Here is a 22694-nt window from a genome sequence, read left to right as displayed (position 1 = left end):
TATGTGACGTAATTTTGTTACCGAAAGCTAAATTGAATTAAGTATGTAGCGATACGCTATGATACTCCCTAAGTTCGAATCGTATCCTACATTGGTAAAGAGGAAATAAATTTAATTTGCTCTTTTTATTATTTTAAATTAATTATTATTGGTCTATTTCAGTTTTTTTATTTGTCACTAAACATTAGTTTTATTAGAAAACATTTTGTTGGTTAGTGTTTTAGATTTTAAAATATATTGTTATAACAATGTCTCAATATGACTATGTAGCGGATATCTCTCTGACAATATGTTATGACATCCGCTTTATCGTCACGACAAACATTCCATAGTCTTAGCTATTATTTTCCTGTAAACCGTAGGTATCATTATGGGCACGAGAAGATTTGTTGGTAGCACATGAGATAGTCTGCCAAACACAGTAATAATATAGAAGGTTAAAGTTGAAGTTTCGGTAGGAATTTATCATGTTTTTTTTTGTTTAAATTTGGTGTCTTTTTATCTCAAAAGTATTAAGTTTATTAGATGTTATTTGGGTTATTAAATAAGACGGATTAAGTAGCCAATACCTTATTTAAACAAAATTGGCAATCTGTCTATGAAGTCTTATAACTGAGCTAGAATTTTACTTCTTTGTTATAAAGGTCAAAAATTTACAATTAATTTGAACATCTTTAAATATTTTGTTAAGAACTGACATAATATTAGACTTAAAGCAAATACACTGGTAAATTGAAGTTTCAAGCCCATAGAGCCGGGACGTGTACTTGTAACTCAAGTTTCAACAAATTTCAATATTCTGATTTTAAAACTTTCATTTTAAATAAGAGCGAAAGGTAATATCTTTGAGGGAACACCTTTAGAGTTCAGAATCGCCGGAGCAACAGGCGTTCGTAGATGGAAAAAGTTTTATGACGGTCCTCCAAGTTCCTATAACAAACTTGATACTTTAAGGCTCTTACATACGTAGGTGTCGCAAACTGGCTTCATTTTGTGAAGGATCTAGTGGAACTGCGCAGAATCCTCGTCCTGTCCTTGACCTGGAAACTGCAGTCCTTTGTGCCCCTTTGTTCATACATTTAGCTAATGCTCAAACGATTTGTGTTGCGAATTGAGATTGTTATTCAATTCTATTTGTGTTTTGTGGCACAGTGTTATTTGTTAACGCGGTCGGTCGATGCTTTTAACTAAAATCATTGATTTTGTAGCAATGTTCTCGACAACTTGATGGTTTTCATTGAAACGATGAACATTTACTGTCATGTTTTAGCTAGCAAGAAAATTATATACGGACGTATAAAGGCTATCATTCGTCCATGTAACATATTTCGGTACTAAAAGTAATGATATTTTTATATCATTCAAATTATTGCCAACGTTATATTTCGTATAGTGTTGAGTGTCTTGTCCGGTATTACTCATCGGTGAGTCGACAACTTGTCGCGTTTCGCATGAGAAAACTTGACGCTCCTCGGTTCGCTTCCCTCTCCAAATTGTATCTATTGCAGCAACCGTCGGCCACCTCGATATGTGGTTTGAAATATCTAAGTAATCGAGTTAGTAATATGACTTCAATCCATTTATTCAATCTACGGCATTGTTTTATGAAAAGGAAAACGTATATGTTTAAAACTTTATTGTTAACTTCGGTTTATTTTTAGATACCTGTTATGGTAAGAGGTTATAACTTGTAAGATGCATATACAAGGTAATTTTAACATTGCGTTCGTAAATGAAATGACATAGTTGTCTTCTTTAAAATAACACTTAACAATTTAAAGTTTCTCGAACCATAGGAAGATGTAAAATAATAAAGATGTAATTTTTTAACGAAATAAATTTCAATAAAAATAATTTCAATTTTTTATTTAATTAGGAATTAATGTATAATTTTCCTGTCATTTAAGCACTGGAACGTAATATCGTAATGTAAACGGAATGAATTTCATAATATGCCTATGTGATATTTCAAGTTACCACACTAAATTCCACATTTAAAGGAAAATATATTTCTAATAATTATTATTTGTTCTAATATCAACATCGTTTGCAAGATATTCCGGTAATGGATTGGTGAACGCTGGTTTTATAAGACACATCGTGATTTGAACGTCTGAGCCCACGTTTGACGTCCACATCGTTCAAATAAAAAAAATATCCACGCTCGAGGGCGTTTACGACAGTTATGTCCGAAAAATAAGGTCTTTACAAATTAAAGCGACTCACCAAGCAATTATTTAATATAGGTGTGGTTTTACTTCCTGTGCTGTTGGGTATAAGGTTAAGTCAAATGTTCTTTGGATTGGAAATTAGAAACTATGGTTTACAGACTATGTTTTATGTTAGAGCATAAATTATTTAAGTAATTCGTTATGATATTGGCCTGTAAACAAACTGTTCGATTCTGATATTATAATGCAGACTGAAAGCAGTATAATGTAGAAATCCAATCCTAACGTAACTAAATAAATTAAATTATACTCTACAGCGAAATGAAAACGTGAAATAAATGCCAGAATTGCGTTTCATTTATTCCGTGCTCATTTCCGTTTAAAAAGTTCGTTGCAATCCGAAAAGTTTAACCTACTAGGTCTGGGCGTGGTTGAACAGTATAAAAGTTCAAATAAAATTATAATGTTAGCAATGTTGTCCGCTTGTAGTTTGTGTTGACACTTAATTAATTTTGCTGGAATAAATACTTTAATGGCATTAAAGCATTTTAAATAACGTCGCGTTTTGAAAAACAAGTATCTATACTATTATATAAAGCTGAAGAGTTTGTTTGTTTGTTTGAACGCGCTAATCTCAGGAACTACTGGTCCAAACTGAAAAATTCTTTTTGCGTTGGATAGCCCTATGTTCGTGGAGTGCTATAGGCTATATATCATCACGCTATACCCAATAGGAGCGGAGCAGTAATGCCTAATCTCAGGAACTATCGGTCCGAACTGAAAAATTCTTTTGCGTTGGATAGCCCTTTGTTCGTGGAGTGCTATAGGCTATATATCATCACGCTATACCCAATAGGAGCGGAGCAGTAATGGCTAATCTCAGGAACTACCGGTTTGAACTAAAAAAATCATTTTGTATTGGATAGCCCTTTGTTCGTGAAGTGCTATAGGCTATATATCATCACGCTATGACCAATAGGAGCAGAGCAGTAACGGCTAATCTCAGAAACTAGGAGTTTGAACTGAATAATTATTTTTGTGTTGGATAGCCCTTTGTTCCTGGAATGCTATAGGCTATATATATCATCACGCTATGCCCAATAGGAGCGGAGCAGTAGTCGCTAATCTCAGGAACTACCGGTTCGAACTGAAAAAATATTTTTGTGTTGGATAGCCCTTTGTTCCTGGAGTGCTATAGGTTATATATCGTCACGCTATGACCAATAGGAGCGGAGCAGTAATGAAACATGATGCAAAAACAGGGACAATTTATTAGTTTTGAGAGCTTCTGTTACGTGCGCTGCGTAAACGGTTAAAGTTATGCAACAATGATTTATGTCGGGATTGTTCCTCTTAAAAAGTTCTACAAAAATATATCATTAAACAAAGTCCCCCGCTGCATCGGTCTGCCCGAACGTGTTAAACTCAAAAACTACCCAACGTATTAGGATAAAATTTGGTATGGAGACAGTTTGAGACCCTGGGAAGAATATAGGCTCCCGGGAAAATATATAGCGTGACTTTTATAACGGAAAACTTTAGCCCGAAAAACTTTATAACGCGGGCGGAGCCGCGGGCAAAAGCTAGTATTTTATATAAGCGTTTCTTTGCACTAAAATATAACATACATTTGGTGAATGATTAGAACTCAGGTAGAATGTGTTACTAGATGTAAAAAAATGCTAAACAGAGCATGTCCTCTTAACTGGCCGTACGCTATTTGACATTTTTGCGATAAATTTGCCGCTTGAATATGTCCTTCCTATATTTTTCTTTTGTTTTCTATTGACCTTAACGTTTGTATAGAGGCATCTTACGGCCTCTGGACTCTGCACGGAAGTTAATAGATAGACCGTATTAATTCGTAGCAAGCCTCAGTGTTACTTTAATTGTTTAAAGAATGTAACAAATGCTAATTAACGCACAAGTAGACATATCGTAGTACACTACATCTTTTTATTAGAAGTAAACAATATGGTATTTTTAAACGTGTGACTTACAATTTGCATACAATACACCAAGATCTAAGATCGCACGTGCTCTCGATTCGAACAATGATCATTGTTGCATTAACATTACTTGGAAATATTCACTCGAAAAAAGAGCATTTTAACGCCTTTTGCGGAACAAATTGTGCTTCGACGTGTACTTAATGGCCTGTCTTGTGGATTGAGAAGTGTATTGTTGGTCCGATACGTTGATATTTAACTGCGGCCATTCGATTATGTAGTTATCTTTATAAAAGTTATAGGGAAGTACATTTTAGGGTTTTATTTGTTGTAATATCACAGTGTATAGGATTAAATAAGAAGTAGGTACGTATTATAATGAAGTTTTAGATTTTTTATTGCGGCCGTTCATGTATGTAACTACATATTTAGGTTCTGAGATTTTTTCTTATTAAATGGAATATGTTGTTCCTTGAGTGCTATATGCTACTTTTTATTCGTAAACGTAGTTTTACGTGGGTAAATCTCCACAAAAGTTAAATTAATTATATCGATATTTGAATATGCGACGTATACAGGTACGTCTTACTTGTTATATCAATATTATGAAGGAAAATGAAAATCTTAAAAATCTTGCATATATTCAAGTACTTGCACTATTTTATGAGACATTCTGTAAAGAAATAATAAAATTCTGTAATATTTGCCGAAGCTAGAACCCTACATAGGAAGGTATAAACGCACCATACATTACGTCAGCGTTCGACAGAATTCATCCTTGAAATATTTTCAGACTGGGATATTTTTATGCGTAACATATCGGGTTTCATTTGCCGTAATCAAATTAGTATTAAAAGGCGAAGCCTTAGCAAACATTTAGTCCATCAATCACACGCTATCTATAGTTTCTTAGTCCTTCCCCGTCCGAAGACGGTGTAATTGATCACGCATCCCGATTCTCACGGCTCGTTAATAACCCGATACTAACACTTGTGCAACTTCAGGGAACGTGGAAAGGGAAACCTCGTTGGAAATTTAATGCACCGTTCAGATAAACGCTTGGCAATTAATCGACCACGGTGGTGTGTTGCGGCGGGAGGTTGGTTTGTACAGTGCGGGCGCATTGTGATGCTAGAGATGCAATTGTTTGATCAATTCAGGTTTCTGCTGTTTTAATTGATACTGCGATTATTGTATTTGTTTAGTGATTTTAGACTAAGGCTATGCATTAAGTTCTAGATTACTTTCATTTTGGCATTAACAAACTTGCTGTTTGGTTAAACAGTACACAGTTATTAACTACTTTTTCGACGTATGGTTAATTTATTCGTATAGCCGCCACAACTAATATTAATTGCAACTATGCTGATGGTTAGTTTCAATTTCTTAGAAATTTTATAAATTTTCGTAATGCTCTACATATTAGTCTATATTTGTAAATATTTAGGCAGACAGTTTGTTTTGCCTTAAGTTCTAACCTGAGAAACTAACGTTTTGAATTGTCGTTGATATCTTTATAGTCTTTAGTTTTAGTCTAGTTTTATTTTATTATTCGTTCACCAATCATGTTGTTTTATTAGATTCGCCTATTGCCCCAGTAGGTAAACATAGAGACCAATTGGAATAGGTACATACATGTTCAGAAGTTACGAAGGATGATAATTACTTGAATTAGCTAAACTAGCTACATCTTTCCAAATCGCCATACGATAAATAAGTGTAGCGAGAACCGATTAAAGCTAGGTTACATAAAAGGCTTTGTGTACTTGAGCTGGTTATCCCGCTGGCCGTCTGTTACGGACGTGTTCACTCCATTGATCCCATAATCGGTCTTGTGAATGAAACTTACGCGTAACGTATTAACGTTTTTTGTTCCCTCGCTCGCCACTAATTACTTTATCTTGGGGAGCGTTCGTTTTACGCTTCACTTATTAATTACATTATTGGTTCAATTATATGTTTCATTGATACGTGTTTGTAGAGGACGAGCTTGAGTGATTAGTCACTTTATGTATACTCGAGGTCAGGGTTGCCAGCGGCAATTCCTTTTCGAATTAAACACGAGCTGTTGCTCAATCCTCATCAGTACGCAATGTATGTTTGCCGCCTTTTTTGGGCGATACATTTGCAAGGCGTGCGATTTGTCTGTCAAAATGAATAGAGTGAAGCAACTTTGGCAAGAACTCTGAGCCAAATGTCTATAGGAATGCTAATGATGCGTAGTCACTCGAGATATTTTAAGTACCAAAGTGTATTCAAATTGGCACTTTAAGTATATTATCTCATTACATGAATGCTGTAATAGTTATCCGTAATAGGCACGCACTCACAATGGCCTAAGAAAGGTTGCGCAAATGGATAGAGGTGACTAGTAATCTCTTACTATTACATGGTTTGCTTGCTCCAAGTGTCGGCCTTACGTTCATGTTGGCAAAGTGGGCCCGGAAGGAACATGAGCAATAAATGACGTGCAGACTACCGTCGGCCATGACATCTTGACGAAGTAGAAAACGTTCTCTAATTATCACTGATTAGTTCCATTATATAATTAAGTAATAAGCCAAATAGCTGACTTGTGACTAATAAAAACGATGCCTATTTTTTATAAATAATGAATGGCATTGCGTGATGCCGCAGGTAGAAAACTAAAAATAATAGTTCGAACCTCACCCAAATTCTTTGTCCACAGATGCAGAATATAAACAACATAGTGATGTTTCCTGTAGACAGTCTATTAAAAGGTGATTTGAGAGGCGTCAAAGGAGATTTAAAAAGGCCCTTTGACAAAGCATCTAAAGACTACGACTCAAAGTACCTGAAGATAGAGAAAGAGAAGAAATCGCAAGCGAAAGAGGCAGGCCTCATCAGAAGCGAAGTGACACCGGCCGAGATAGCAGACGAAATGGAGAAAGAACGACGGTTGTTCCAGTTGCAAATGTGTGAGGTAAATTTTAAATATCACCTTATTTATAACTTGTTGTTGGCTTTCGTAAAGCTGATGAATGAATCTCTTCTTTGGACGTGGGACGAAAGTGGATCATTAATTATTTCAAAGCAAAATCCAAACCGAAATCTGATTGCTGTGACAGCTATAGTATACGTATAATTTATAAAAAATACTTCTAAAAATACTTCATATTAATATAGAAATGACAAGATACGCTGTGTTTATATGTATAGCCTGCGATATTTGTCAATTTCAGTCTCGCGCCGGGAACTCATTTCGTGTGATTCAGCCGTAGTGTAAACATTTGCCGTATTTCCAAATATGTCTCAACTCCTGGCCGTAATACCGCGACCCTTGTATTTCGTAATAGAGAAATATATTATGCTGTTATATTTTCGTCTTACAGATGAATTTTATTTATCCACGTCAGTATCCACGTAAAAATATTTTGTTATGTTAATGATTTATAGATTTCGCATTAGCATGGACACGATTAAGAAAGCTTTAACAATTACGATTATTCTTTAATAACTTTTGTTTGGGTTGGCTTGCAGTGATGTGACTTTTCGCAAAAGTAATGAAAATACACCTATAGTTGCTTGCTCAAAGCTGTAAAAATACATAATTATATTTTTATTATTCGATACACTATATTCCAGAAATTGTGACATAACCGCGTGGTAGTGAATATCATTTTTTTTTGCGTCTTTAGAATATACATATAATGAATTTGAGTGTCATTTACGTTGTTATTTAAAACCAAAAGTGTTTATATAAACATTAGCAATATAAATGTGAAATAATATTTATTTGTATGCATAGTTTTTATTTCTATAAAATGAAAGCCAAAAATAATTTAAATCTTTATGGAGTACTCAAATAAATTCATCCTAAAGCAACACGTTTACACTTTGTTATTATCCTACAGAGAGTGGTCGATGTGCTCGGAAGCGGTTAATGGCGCGCTATACTAAACACATTTCAAGTATTCATCAACGAGAAATAAATAAAACGTAAACATTTGTTTACGATATTCAACTTGGTCCGAGTTCTTTTTGCCTTTTTATGTGACAGCTTTATCACTTGTTATTGTTTGAGTTGCGATGCTATGTGGGTAACACTTATGTTTTAATTAAGAGGTGTTCTAGTGATTTCTTATGTTTACGCGAACGTTAGACATCCAAATAAAATTCTTTTCGGAATTTATCGCGTTTTTTCTTATGATTTTCTATATATACAATTATATATAATTAAATCTAGTTAGACATTGTAATTTTGACTTCCCGGTGACCAACTGTCAGTCCACCTCGTGACCATTAAGGCTACAGTCCTCGCGAAACGGTGGAAAAAACTTGTAATAAAAAGCTTTCCCACTAAATTATGGTGTCAGTTGAATCTTACTAAAAATATTTCTTGAGATGTGACTAGCTTAGATTAACTTAACCAGAGTTTTGTTTCTTTGACACTCAATTAGCACAAAGAATTAAATCCTGTACGTTTACCTATAGGATTGATTAAGGATGCTTATTGGTATACATCATAGGTATTAAGAAGGTTTAGCAGAAAGGTGATGAGAGCTTTTAAATTTTTATAGCTTAGTGTATGTTGGTACTTCCGCAAGATGCTTCCTTTTACCTGTACATAAGTGCCGTTTACGACCGCAGACTCCTATTTTTGCCTTTATAGCTGTAATGATAAGATCTGAGCGCGTTGCGACTATATCTTCCTTGAATAGTCGCTTAAATAAATTCGTGATAGAATTTTAAATGCCTTAGCCAAAATCTCCATAAAAGGTTGGAAAAAATGTGCCATTTTAAGTACTTCTGTTTTGTTATAATTTATTGCGTTTACACAATGGCATGTTTTGTGAGAACGGAATTTGTTGTATTCTTTAGCCAGATTTTAATAGGCAACTTGAGCAACGTTTCCTTATTAAAGTTATATATCTCTTGTACGTGTTTTGGGAAACGTTTCTTATTTTACAAGACGTTAATATATTTTAGTTCAATATGCCTTATAATTGTTTCACGAACCATGTAATTTTTCCCTTACTTAAAACATAATTTCAAACACAATTGATACCAAGTAGGTGGGACGGAGTCACAAAACTGGATAATTAATAATTGTCGGTGGACAATTTGTGGCTTCACGCACGCACCCTGCGGCGGAGGGACCTGTTGGCCGAACGGTTAATAAGTCACAGTAAGGTTGAGGTCGCACTGGAGAATGGTTTACGATCCTATGCTGTAAATCGGCGAATGGTCGATTAACGGCGGATTGCTATAATACGTTTGCTATTGTACAATTTACAGACATTGATGAACTTACTGGTGGTAGGTCTTATATGTTAGAGTCCACCTGGGTAGGTACCACCGCAATGTCTATTTCTGCCGCTAAGCAGCAATGTGTAATCACTGTTGTGTTCTGGTTTGTAGGTCATTGTAGCCAGTGTAACTGGACATGATGAGACTAAACAACTCTTGTCTTAGGATGGCGAGCGCAGTGGAATACCAAACAATACTTTGTAATTCAAGGTGTTGGATGGTGTTTTTACTGTTTATGGGCGTTCGTATTTCTTACGGTCAGGCGATCGGCAAGCTCGTCTCGTCATTCAAGCAGCAATAAAAAAACATATTATTATTTCACAGCGCATCACACTCAAAGTATTTTGGAAAAAATGTTCCTGTGATTCCGTCTCCAATTTGCGAGTGTAATTATATAAATCTATCACAATTTACAAATTACATTCTAAAGAAACGGTTGAGTGAACCCTAAATGTCGTTGTTATACGTAGGAATTTTACATTCAAAATAACATAATATTGTTATACGTGTATAAAGTCGGTGGTTACATCAAACAGTCAGTCGCAAACAATATGCCTGGTGCCGCTGCAAGCTTACCCCAAGGGCATGAACGGCCTCGCTCATTAGCCTTCTGAATAAATGATCCTACAGGGATTATCGCTTGCTTATTATTTACGCCTTTGTTTTCATGCAAACAAACCGCTTATGTTCATGTGACATGAAGGGTTACGCGGTACGGCCCAAGGCCGCCTTTTATTTTGTGGTCTAGTGATGTCATACGTGTTGTACAATTATCAATAAAAATTAAATTGCTGATATTTAGTTAATAATTATTCAACGTGAATGAGAGATTTGTTATTCGGTTTTATCTTTAAAGTAAAATTAGTATTATAAAGTACTTTTTTTATAAGTACTTAATATAATAACAGAGCTTTAAAATAAGCGCTATTTTGCTTTGAATTAATTACGTCTACTTAAAGGGAGGCGACGTTAACAATTTTAAGTAAAATAAATGATCATTATTGGTAACTTGACTAAACCCGTTTATATCCAAATGCATGCAAAGCCGGTACTTACCGATCGCTTCGTGGATCTACAACCTGCCGCTCCTTAAACGCTTATCTATAGTTCAAGTTATGCAATATAGCATGATAGCGATTCGAAGACTTGAATACCGGCAAATAACGATACGTCACACGTTGTTATCGTTATGTGCGACGATCGCGGGTGACTCACTGTGGTCTACATTAATTCAAACATTACTTTTAGATACCGTTGGGAAAGGTCGTTGAACTAAACCTATTACATTCACTGATGTACGCGAAACGTACTTACAATAGCATCTGTTGAGTAAGTTGGATTTAATGATTGATTCGTACGTTGTTACATTGTCAAAATTACGTGTGCAAAAATATCCTACTTCGGTAGGCTTTCATTTTCAAAATATAAAATGAAATCCGGAACTGCGTTGTAATGTTAATCTGCATTTCACATTGAGGGATAGAATGAACATAACAAAAGAACATCACGAAGATTGATGTTAGAAATTTTAGAGATGCAAAAATATTAGTAAGTCATTCTATTATGCTGTCGGCGTACATGGAACCTCAATATAAAGAAGGGATGCATACTACTATCATGATATAAAGTTAGCACATTACGACAATAACTAAACAATGTAAATTATTACCGCTGTGCATCAACATTACTCTGCACTAGGAATGCAATTAACAATGCACGCGTAATAATATATTTGTCCGTGACAACCATTTATGTGGAACCATTGTCTCTCACCAGTGTGCAGTCGCCGGGAATCTTACTGCTGCCTTCAGTATAAAGTTTGTCCGTGTGCTCGATTAATACTTGATTATATTTTCCAGATTTCTTAGAGAATAGAGACGTCTTTGAGGCGTGTGCCTTTATTTCTGATTTACAGTTCTTTGAAAGAAATTTTGCGTGGAAACTTACGTAATATATTTGAAATTGTTTCTTTCAAGAGTCTGTAGCATATTAAGTTATTCGACTATATTTTCATAAAAGCGCGAATTTGTGTTTCATATACGTGGTAAAATATACCCTTTTCAAGTTACAACACATAATTTTAAAAGAAACATGGGTTCGCTGGCATTGACAATGGCTGCTACGGGTTTATGGCGAGTGATTGAACTGCCAAAACGCAGGCTTTCCTAGACTTTAATGCCGCCTTTCTCGTATCGTGCCAAACCGCAAAAGTTGGATTTCATCATGCTATTGTTTAAGTATATAACATTTCTTCAATTAGTAAGTAAAAAAATGGAAATACTAACTGCAACAAAGCCCTCTGGATTATATATTTTATTCAAACAAAAGCAATAAATAATAATTATGTAATCTAAATTCGCCAAAGGAAATCAAATAAGCAGGTTCAATAAAATGATGTACCTACACTGATAAAACTTCGATTCTGTAACACTAAAATGATTAGATAACAAATTTTTATGTAGTAGTAAATCAATAAAATTTACGATAACAGGCATGCTGTATATTCTAGACTTAATAATAATAATAATAATAATATCAGCCCTGTATTATATACTTGCCCACTGCTGAGCACGGGCCTCCTCTACTACTGATAGGGATTAGGCCTTAGTCCACCACGCTGGCCTAGTGCGGATTGGTAGACTTCACACACCTTCGAAATTCCTATAGAGAACTTCTCAGATGTGCAGGTTTCCTCACGATGTTTTCCTTCACCGTTAAAGCGAACGATAAATTCACAAAGAATACACACGTGATTTTTTTGAAAAGTCAGAGGTGTGTGCCCTTGGGATTCGAACCTGCGGACATTCGTCTTGGCAGACCGTTCCGCACCCAACTAGGCTATCGCCGCCTATTCTATTCTAGACTTACCTAAACGAAATTAGAAAACGAATCGCGCATAAATCGTGAATGTTTCTTTTCAACATAAAAGTTCATCTAATGTTTATTCTTAGAGTCGTTTCGCCTTGCCGAAAATAATGCAAGTGATCGCCCGCTAAACAACCCATCTGTCTGCATTTCAGAATGCAATGCCAAGTGTACAGTACATTATCTTTGGCTGCAATGGATAGAGCCAAGACGCGGAGGGGTTCACGGGCAAGTTACACAACGACGTTTCGTTAATGACTTGTGGAATCAATAGTGCCGCAAGTAAGCGATAAGTGTTTGCACTTGTATCTCTTCCCATAGCCCAGACAGTTATTTAGGTTTCAGGTGATGTTAATTTATAATAGACAATATATATATTCAGTATACACAGTATATTCCCACTCGCCTATAGAACTGCCCGTACTTCAAAATATAAATTTCGTAAATAAAATTAATAATATACTGTCACTAAAAACATTGTCTCAATAGTGTGCACCTTCCATGTTATAATGTATTATACTCCTTTACTTACCTGTTCAGAAATCAACAAATAAAACAAATAAGCCGTCGATGAAGTAAGCTATCGGTTTACAGAGCGCGCCAGTGTAAATATGCAAGTTGAGTAATGTTAATGGTCAGTGACTGCGCGTCTAAAACAGTTCGACTCACTTGCTCATTGTATTGTGGTTAAAGGCGGCGTGCATTTCAATAAATGCTTTATTGTTGTCTTTCAATACCAGTTGCCACTTGACACCGCATATTATTGATTACGTTTCTCGAATTCTGACACAATCCCGGCAATAAAAATAATTGCTGTGTTATGTTACGTTCAGTTAAGACTCCTTTGTTTTATTCACCTTTAAACTGGTAATGTCAGTTGGACGTCGCGACTCGTGGGGACGGCTGAACGTTCGACAGAACTTAATGTTGTAATAGCAAGGCCCATCAATTCAAGTGATCCCTGGTTTTCTACGATAAAGTAGCTTGTTGTCATAAAGAGAAGTTTCATTTTCCAAAAGTATAGAAAAAGCGTGCAGGTGTATGCAGTGAGCAGTGTGCAGTACCGCGGAGGCGCGCGTCAGGTCGTCGACCGGCCTTGCGCCGCGCAGGGCCGACGACGCTCTGACCCTCGCTTTGTTCCATGTTTCACTCGACACCCGCTGCAAATACCTCCACCAACAATACTTGCGGCCCACGCACCCGCTCCACTTGTTAACCAACCATCTCATATATTTTTATCACTTCTACACAAAGCGTTCGATAACAACTGCTTTGTTAACTTGTTGTTAGCCAACAGTTAAATATCTAGGAATAGTTTACAATACACTGAAAAGTAGCCGGCGGCCGGCCAAGAAAGTTGAGCAAGGTCGCGCGCTGAGCTTTATTATTATTACACAACTGTGTAAGACAAATTTGTACCCACTATAGCGTGGATCTGCGTGCGCGTGCGTCATGATGTGTAATATTAACTCGCGGAAGGGCATGGAGTAGTATTTGTGGCTTTCCACAGTCGGACCGGCGCTCGTGTCTGTCGCGACGTGTTCCATTTGCCGCTGTTGATGAAGTAATAACAGCGGTCGTGCCCACGCGACTATCGGCGTCAGCCTGTCTGCCGTCTGCTTGATCAACTGGCTCAATTTCATTTTTGAATTGCAGTGTTAACCTTCTGTATTTCGTTTTTACAGTATCTGATAAAGTTCAACGAAATAAAAACTAAGAAGGGAATCGAGTTGCTGCAGCACCTGGTGGAGTATTATCATGCACAAACGAATTATTTTCAAGACGGCTTGAAGACGATAGAGCACTTCGGCGTGTACGTGGCGGACTTGAGCGTGCAGTTGCAGAAGATCAGGCAGCAGCAGGACGACGAGCGGCGGCGGTTGTTTGAGTTGAGGAATATGTTGCGAGCGGCCGCGCCCCAGGACAGGGAGGTAAGGACCTTGAAATAAGTATAAGTATAACAATCCAAAAGCTTTCTTATAACTTAACTCAATTGTAGGTAACATCGTCGGTGGGAGGATATTCTCTTCATCAGCTGCAAGGTGACAAGCAGCACGGTATATCTAGAAGCGGTTACTTGTTGAAGAAGTCTGAAGGGAAGGTGCGGCGGGTGTGGCAGAAGCGCCGGTGTCGAGTGACTGCTGAAGGATTCCTTGACATTTTCCACGCGGACGAGAACAAAACTCCTGCGAGGGTCAATCTGCTCACCTGCCAGATCAAAGTCGCCGCTGAAGACAAGAGAGCGTTTGATCTAGTTTCATGTTAGTATTTATTTTTTGTTTATGGGTGTTGTAAAATGTGGCCGGATGAACCATGACGATTCGAAATAAAATTAGGGTGTAATTATCATTTTTGGATAAATGAATTTAAATAAAATATGGAGTAGAGTGTTATCACTCATAGATTTGTAGCAAATAAAATTCATTAGTGAATTAAAGATCTAGATGTTAGATCTATTGTTTATGGAGTCATAGCGCTTATCAGGCCAATTGCTTGTCACCACATTATTACGAAAAAAGGTTCCGCGTAGTCGGATTGGTGAAAGGTCTACAATAAAGTCATTAAATAAATCCGTGCAAAGTACTAACGCCTAGCTCTGCTCACGCGCAGCCAAAACAGTATCGACTTGCATACGCTTATCGCGCGAACGTTCCGCGAAACACCTACGCTAATTACAAAGATCGGATTTCACTTTCTACTGTAAACAATTGCATTGCATCATTATTTAGATAATCCAGTTTCCTCTCCATTCATGTGTGGCCTCGCGGATTAATGGTTTACGTTTCGGGATCAGTAAAACTAGATACCTTTTATATTCTAATAGTTGGCTTCAAAAATATTCATTGAGGAGTAGAGAACCTTGAGTGAAAATAACTGCTTCAATAGTATCTAATTTACTTGCTTGTATGTTAAAACTTACTTGTAAATGGTAAATTTTGCAGAAATTTGATTGTATCCATGGGCAAAACTATAACCGTCTTATTACAAAACGAGGTTTAACTAAAAACTCTGGTTTAAACCTATGCAAATTACGGTTTATATAAAAACTAGCTTTTGCTCGCGGCTCCGCCCGCGTTATAAAGTTATTCAGGCTAAAGTTTTCCGTTATAAAAATAGTAGTTTCCCGGGAGCCTATGTTCTTCCCAGGGTCTCAAACTGTCTCCATACCAAATTTCATCTTAATACGTTAGGTAGTTTTTGAGTTTAACATGTTAAGGCAGACAGATGCAGCGGGGGACTTTTGTTATATTATTTAGAACTTTTTAAGTGAAACAATCCCGTCATACATCATTGTTGCATAACTTTAACCGTTTACGCAGCGCAGGCAACGGAAGCTCTCAAAACTCATAATTTTCCCCGTTTTTGCAACATGTTTCATTACTGCTCCGCTCCTATTGGTCATAGCATGATGATATATAGCCTATAGCACTCCAGGAACAAAGGGCTATCCAACACAAAAAAGATTTTTTCAGTTCAAACCGGTAGTTCCTGAGATTAGCCATTACTGCTCCGCTCCTATTGGTCATAGCGTGATGATACATAGCTTATAGCGGTCCACAAATAAAGGGCTATCCAACACAAAACGAATTTTTCAGTTGAAACCGGTAGTTCCTGAGATTAGACATTACTGCTCCGCTCCTATTGGTCATAGCGTGATGATATATAACTTTGACCACTCCAAAAACAAAGGACTATTCAACACAAAAAGAATTTTTCAGTTTGAATCGGTAGTTTCTGAGATTAGTCATTACTGCTCCGCTCCTATTGGGTATAGCGTGATGATATATAGCCTATAGCACTCCACGAACAAAAGGCTATCCAACGCAAAAATATTTTTTTCTGTTGGGACCGGTAGTTCCTGAGTTTAGCCATTACTGCTCCGCTCCTATTGGGTATAGCGTGATGATATATAGCCTATAGCACTCCACGAACAAAGGGCTATCCAACGCAAAAAGAATTTTTCAGTTTGGACCGGTAGTTCCTGAGATTAGCCATTACTGCCCCGCTCCTATTGGGTATAGCGTGATGATATATAGCCTATAGCACTCCACGAACAAAGGGCTATCCAACGCAAAAAGAATTTTTCAGTTTGGACCGGTAGTTCCTGAGATTAGCGCCTTCAAACAAACAAACAAACAAACAAACAAACTCTTCAGCTTTATATAATAGTATAGATTGTATTACAAAAAGTGGTTTAACGATAAACCATGGACTATTTGATGGTCTAATGCTAAACCTCGGCGACCCCTGGTTTGACGATGGTCTAAATCGTAAATGTCAAATCACATTTCAAATCATTTGTCAGACTATCTATTAAATTGGCGTCTGTTTCATTGTCTTGTGTTATTTTTTATCGAGAATGGATATTAACGTGTAGATTCAGTCGATATTGAGGATATTGAAGCCGTTGAGCTACTGGAAACGCCACGCCGACTCAATAGACTCGACTCAGTACTCCAATTTTCAGATCATTTTTTTTTTCGTTGATTCATCACAATATTACAAAGAGTCAATTGTTCTATACAATAAGACACTGATAATAAATTTCAAAGCTATTTGCAATAGTCACCGCAATAGTTTTGTTTAAGGCGATACCTCAAGGTCCATTTTCATACATTTTGTTTCGGCTTTAATCTGGGTAACTAAACAAGTATTGGCAAGTAAAGAATTTAAATTCACGTCTAGTTAGTGATTAGTTCTCGCAGTTCTTTACTTGCCAATACTTGTTTAGTTACCCAGATTAAAGGCGAAACAAAATGTATGAAAATGGACCTTGAGGTATCGCCTTAATGTTATGGTTTCATATAACGCGCGGGAAGCTTACGTTTCGTAACACGCATTTTGATGTATTACCAGCTAATACAACATTAGTCAAAACTTGAAACCTAAACAAAACTGCAATCGAAGTTACAACTATTGTTGATCTTGGAGCAAAATAACCAAGGCTTAATATTTTTAATACTCCTAAACATTATTTAATCATTAACATTGTATGCAAACGTTTTCTTTTTTGGGTATATGGAACGTTGCGATTAAATGATGTCGTATTGAACGAATGTTGTTTGTATTTGTCTGTGGTTTATATGTAGGCCATGGTTCAAATGGCGGTACTAAGAAGTCTACGGTTTTTATGAGTTTTGTAATACGGACAAATTTAAACCATGGTTTCCCAGATAAGCCTGGTTTTGTTAGTACAGGTTTAGGCTAAGGTTTATTTCGCTTTTTGTAATAAGACGGTAATAGTTTAATAAATTATAGTTCCATAGCTACTGCACATTTAATCAGATGATCACGTCTGATCATATCTTATTCCTCAAAGTAATGGTCTCATGAGGTGCTATATTGAATTGTGTATTTCAATGTTTTATGGTCTACATACTATTTATGTGTAACATAGTTCAGAAGAGCAATAAATTATAATCCTAGCTTCATCATTAAAAACATACCGTTGACTTTTCTAGACAACCGCACCTACCACTTTCAAGCCGAAGACGAAAACGAACAGAGAGCGTGGACGTCGGTGCTCGTCAACTGCAAGGAGGTAGCGCTGATGAGGGCGTTCCACCAGCAGGCTGGCGAGGGCAACGACCCCGGACACTCCCTGCTGGACCTGCAGCGGTCCATCATACGAGCTGTTAGGACGATGCCAGGCAACCAGGTGTGCTGTGACTGCGGCTCCACTAATGGTCAGTTGTTATTCTTATTGAATTAGGCCTTTCTTTGAATTAAAGTATGCACAATCACCCCATTTTACGCCCTATGGTGGTAATAATGTGCAGGTTTTATGCAAAAAGAACGGGGAGAATTTTTTGGGCTGAATTCAGTATCTTCAATGTCATTTTCTGCTATTGGCATAATATGACCTACCTCATTGCATGTGATTTAGTCACTTATAGCTAGGTACACAAGGTTGAAAATGAAACGTAAAAAGCGCAACATTCTCACCTTTATTTATAAAACAACACCCATCGCTGCAACTACTAATTTCGAATAAAATACTCGGCCAACGCATTCTGCCGACATCCTACATGCATGACAAGAAAGAGTCAATTGTACGTATCTCGAACAGGTTCCTCGACGCGTCTCGCGTTCTCGCATCGATTTACAATGAGGCTATTGTGCGTGAGTTAAAACGGCGGCCTAGCTTAGGATTTAGACGTTTGTAGCTAACAAATATTCTGCATTAGAATATTCAGCTGTGTATTTACGGGACTTGTAGAGTATAATGCATATTCTATTCATAAGGACGGGTTACGAGTCACTAAAATGTTATTCCAAAAGCATGATCAGAATATGGTTGGATTGAATTTCTGTTTCTTTACATAAATAGTGAATGAATAGGATTTCTTTAAGTTTGATTTTTGGGATAAATTCATGGGAAACAAAAATATTTAATACATATTTGGCGAACTAAGCATTCAAATCATAGTTTTTATTAATTGGCATTCTAAATTACCAAAGTGGGCGTGTGGTGCGAACAATTAGTGACCTTTGTTGCACATCTGAATCTTTATTATGGTGACGTCACGTATTATCGATGATTTCCATTTGACTATCCTTGCTTCCAGTCTCCAGTGTGAATTTCTATATTCGTTTAAGTTGCGTATTACACACCTGATTAGTCCTGTTAGCTTTATCATCCGACAAACAGGCTCACGTAGTAAAGTGAATTAATTCGCCGCGACACCACGAGAGTGCGGAATGCTTTATGCCTATTTGTAATGCTGAACCACACGCCCTCTACGTGTTGCAAATTTTGTTGTTTTATAAACACTTTATTTGGGCCACATACTGTTAGTGATCAAAATAAAAAACCGTCTATGTAAATACATATCATTACGCCTTTTTCTTCAGGGGTAGGCAGAGTTGTATCCACATTCTTTATATATTCAGACCCGGCAAAGTGAAGCCCACTGCACCTGATGGTTGGGTCCAGATAAAATTTTGACTGATGAGACATGATTACCCCGCCAATCGACATAATTATGCTATCTTAGGTGGTACGTACCACACAATAGAGGCTACGTTCACTACAATTCCAAAAATATCTCAAAATTTATTTTATTCTTACTGTATTGTTGGTTAACGGTCATTCAATATGTTCTGTGTACACAAATCTGTGTAGAGGCCAATGACGCTATCCTTGGCCGCATCCTATCCGATAACTGTGCTTCCTCATACCGTTTTATTTTAAAATAAATAATTGTAATTTCGCAAATTGGATTGTTATCGATTTTTAGAACATCCGGTTAATATAGTTCTATTTATAGTTATCAGGAAACTAGTTAAGCCTGAGTGGTAGATGTATTGTACGAGTGCGATGCTGAGGAGCTGGTTCCCAGGCTCTGGCAAACTGATAATAGGTTTTTTTTACTCAGTATCCGCCCGGAATCTGAAATTTGTGCCTGAAGTTCATCTTCTATCATCTGATCTTTAAATATGCAAAATCTCACACTTCTCCGTGTGGTCAGTGTGCTTAAAAAGGGGTACAAATTATTTCATGAGGTATTAATATATAAATGTAATTTTAGTTCAAGTATTATTAAGTATGATTATTAATATAATTCATAATTAATATATTACTCTTTGATCTAAAGAAGAACTGTGTCATAGGCATAAAATACTAACCCCCTTATTCATAAACGTTTTTTATCTAAGGACGGAGTAAAGCTGTATCTCAATATTAGCCAATCACAATGGTCCTATGTCTACGCACTGCGAAGGCTGCCATGCCGTCAGCCCTGACACTGAGAAACAGACTTGTTATCACAGCTTTACTCCGCCTTTAGATAATAAACGTCTATGAATAAGGGGGTTAATTTATAAGAAATAAGATGTATGACAGAAATCTAATTGAAATTTGTATACTTTCAGACCCAACATGGTTGTCGACGAATTTCGGCATCATCGTATGCATAGAATGTTCTGGAAGTCATCGAGAGCTCGGCGTGCACATATCAAGGATCCAGTCCTTGACCCTCGATAGACTGAGCACGTCGCAGCTGCTGCTGGCGAGGAATATGGGCAACCAGACCTTCAACGAGGTCATGGAGAATACACTGGACGAGAGGGATAAACTCACGCCTGAAAGTACTATGTGAGTTATTTTTGTTCCTTTGTGGAACTCCAAAATGTTTTTAGGAAATTAATAAAAGTATAGTAGTAATTACTATTTCCTATATTGTATTAAGTACAAGTTAAGAAACTCGTTTTTTTAGATATATTATAATTTCAGGTAAGATTTTTGCGCCTTCTGAAATATATATGAAACGTTTACTACATTTAAAAAGAAAGAAAGAAATATTTTATTTGGTTTTAGTAACATAATATAAAAAACAAAATAAATAAGAAAAAAAGAACGAAATTAAAACTACATTAATACAAGAGAAATAAAACAATGAAAAGAAACTAAAAGCAAAATGGACTTTTATTTGATTTGGACAAGGTTAACTATTACATTTAGGTAGTCGGAAAAGACACAAAAGTTAGGAGTATTCTGCAATACAATCCATGAACCGTTCGCTCATTGATATCTTTTTCCTTAATCCAAAAGCCGGTAACATTCATGAATCATACTATCATATCATAATGCACTGTTGAACAGTCATCAACCATGATGTCATGGATGACTATCACCAAGTAAAGCAGTTACCTAAACATCTACGTTATCTTAAGCGCCACTCCGCTAGGTCCTGAAAAGGCCCGCTACAGGTCGTAGCGGGCGTTACGATCTCGAATTATGCATTTACTTACTTTAACTGAAACGTCTTAAAAAAGATAGCCGTAATATTTTCTGCCCGAGGCACTTGGTGTATGCAAGATCAGGGTCTTGGATACCTTAAGCAGGGCTTTGTCTATTCAAATATACAACTTTTTTCTCATAGGGAAAATTCGATGTTGGTATTCATTAGCATTTTATAAGGTCTCTGGAATTTCGAACTGATCACGCTGAAGCTGTTGCAGTTAGCATTAAGGTACGACTCAGAAGGACATTACTGGACTTAAGATCCAAATACATGCCTTGGAGTGTAATGTAAGACGGTGCGTTGTGCAGGGAGGAGCGCCTGCGGTTCATCCGCGAGAAGTACGTGTACCGCGTGTGGGCGGCGCGCACGTGTCGCGACGCGGCCGAGCGCCTGTCCGAGGTGGAGCACGCCGTCAACAACGCGCATCTGCAGAACCTGCTGCAGGCCTACGCCGAGGGCGCCGACCTCGCCGCCACGCTGCCCTGCTCGGTAACACATACCATACTATTTATTTATATTATAAACTTATTTCGCAATATAATTATTAGAATTGTTAAATCGAAAAAGAAAAGAATACTTTTTATTCTTTGACAAGATGTTCAAACGTTTGTAGGCACTAGTCAAAATTTGTAGTAAATAAGAATTCTCAATGATCGAATACCAAGATACTAGTCAAACCACCGATTCGCTATTGATGGGATGTGTCATTCCCATACATATTATAATTGTCTATTAGTGTAAACCATTGTAAATAAACATCCGGACCACGGTCTATGTATATAAAAAATATGAATGAATTTCTATCCCATAACCCTAAACCATAACCAAAAATTATTCCTAATAATTTAAAATAATTATAATTTTACAGGATTGCGGCGAAACAGCACTACACTTAGCCATATCGCGAGAGCTGGGCGACGGCTCCTGCTTGCACATAGTAGATTTTCTAGTCCAAAACGGTGGTCCGCAACTACTCGACAAGGCCACGAGTACCGGCATGACGGCGCTGCACCTGTGCGCGGCCACGGACCGCACGGAGCCGATGAAGTTGCTGCTGAAGGCGGGCGCCGACTCCACGCTCAAGGACGCCAACGGACGCACCGCCTTGCACATCGCCAGGCATCTGGGACACCTGGCCTGCCAGGAGTTGGTGAGAATGCTTCTTTTAATCAATATCGACGGTTGAAAGGCTAATTGACTTAAGCGATATTTTTTGCGACACTAAGTTTCATATATATTTAAAAACAGGTCTTTTTTCTATGTTTATTTAACCTAAAAAAAATTAAAAAAAAAAATAGCTTTATAGCCCAGTGAAATTAGGTAAAAAAAGGGGTCAACCTCGGAATGAAAGATAATAACCTGGAAATTGGTAAAAACCTTTGTTTTGTCGCCCTAAATATTGTCTCAAAAGTCACAAATGCTATTGTGTCCGCGTCTTATGATATTGAAGGTCAAAGGTCACAAAAAACGATTTTTCGCGAATATCTGGGTTCCTATTGCTTAAATGATATTTTCACCTATCATTAAAGTTGTAGAGTATAAAATTCTCTACAACTTTTGTCTAAACTTTTTTTTTATACGATCAACCGTTTTTGAGGTAGAGCGCGAAGAGTGCGCAGCGTACAATATATCAATCGTGTCTACTACCAGATTCAAACGTGGCTAGGGAAGAACTTAGAACCTCAAGAATG

At 37.1% G+C, this 22694-nt stretch overlaps 1 protein-coding gene across 1 annotated transcript in view; it reads left to right on the top strand.

Annotated features, from left to right (window-relative positions):
* Positions 1-22694, top strand: part of LOC115441670 (arfGAP with SH3 domain, ANK repeat and PH domain-containing protein) — a 55073-nt gene that overhangs the window by 23814 nt on the left and 8565 nt on the right. The window contains exons 4-10 of the mRNA XM_030166540.2: positions 6810-7064; positions 13942-14187; positions 14256-14517; positions 17719-17943; positions 20132-20354; positions 21312-21492; positions 21872-22153. Coding sequence (XP_030022400.1) covers positions 6810-7064; positions 13942-14187; positions 14256-14517; positions 17719-17943; positions 20132-20354; positions 21312-21492; positions 21872-22153 — 1674 coding nt within the window. The remainder of the gene's footprint in view (positions 1-6809; positions 7065-13941; positions 14188-14255; positions 14518-17718; positions 17944-20131; positions 20355-21311; positions 21493-21871; positions 22154-22694) is intronic.

The sequence above is a fragment of the Manduca sexta genome, chromosome 25 (assembly GCF_014839805.1).
Source record: "Manduca sexta isolate Smith_Timp_Sample1 chromosome 25, JHU_Msex_v1.0, whole genome shotgun sequence".
NCBI lineage: Eukaryota > Metazoa > Arthropoda > Insecta > Lepidoptera > Sphingidae > Manduca > Manduca sexta.
This window is presented reverse-complemented; position numbering and strand designations above follow the sequence as displayed.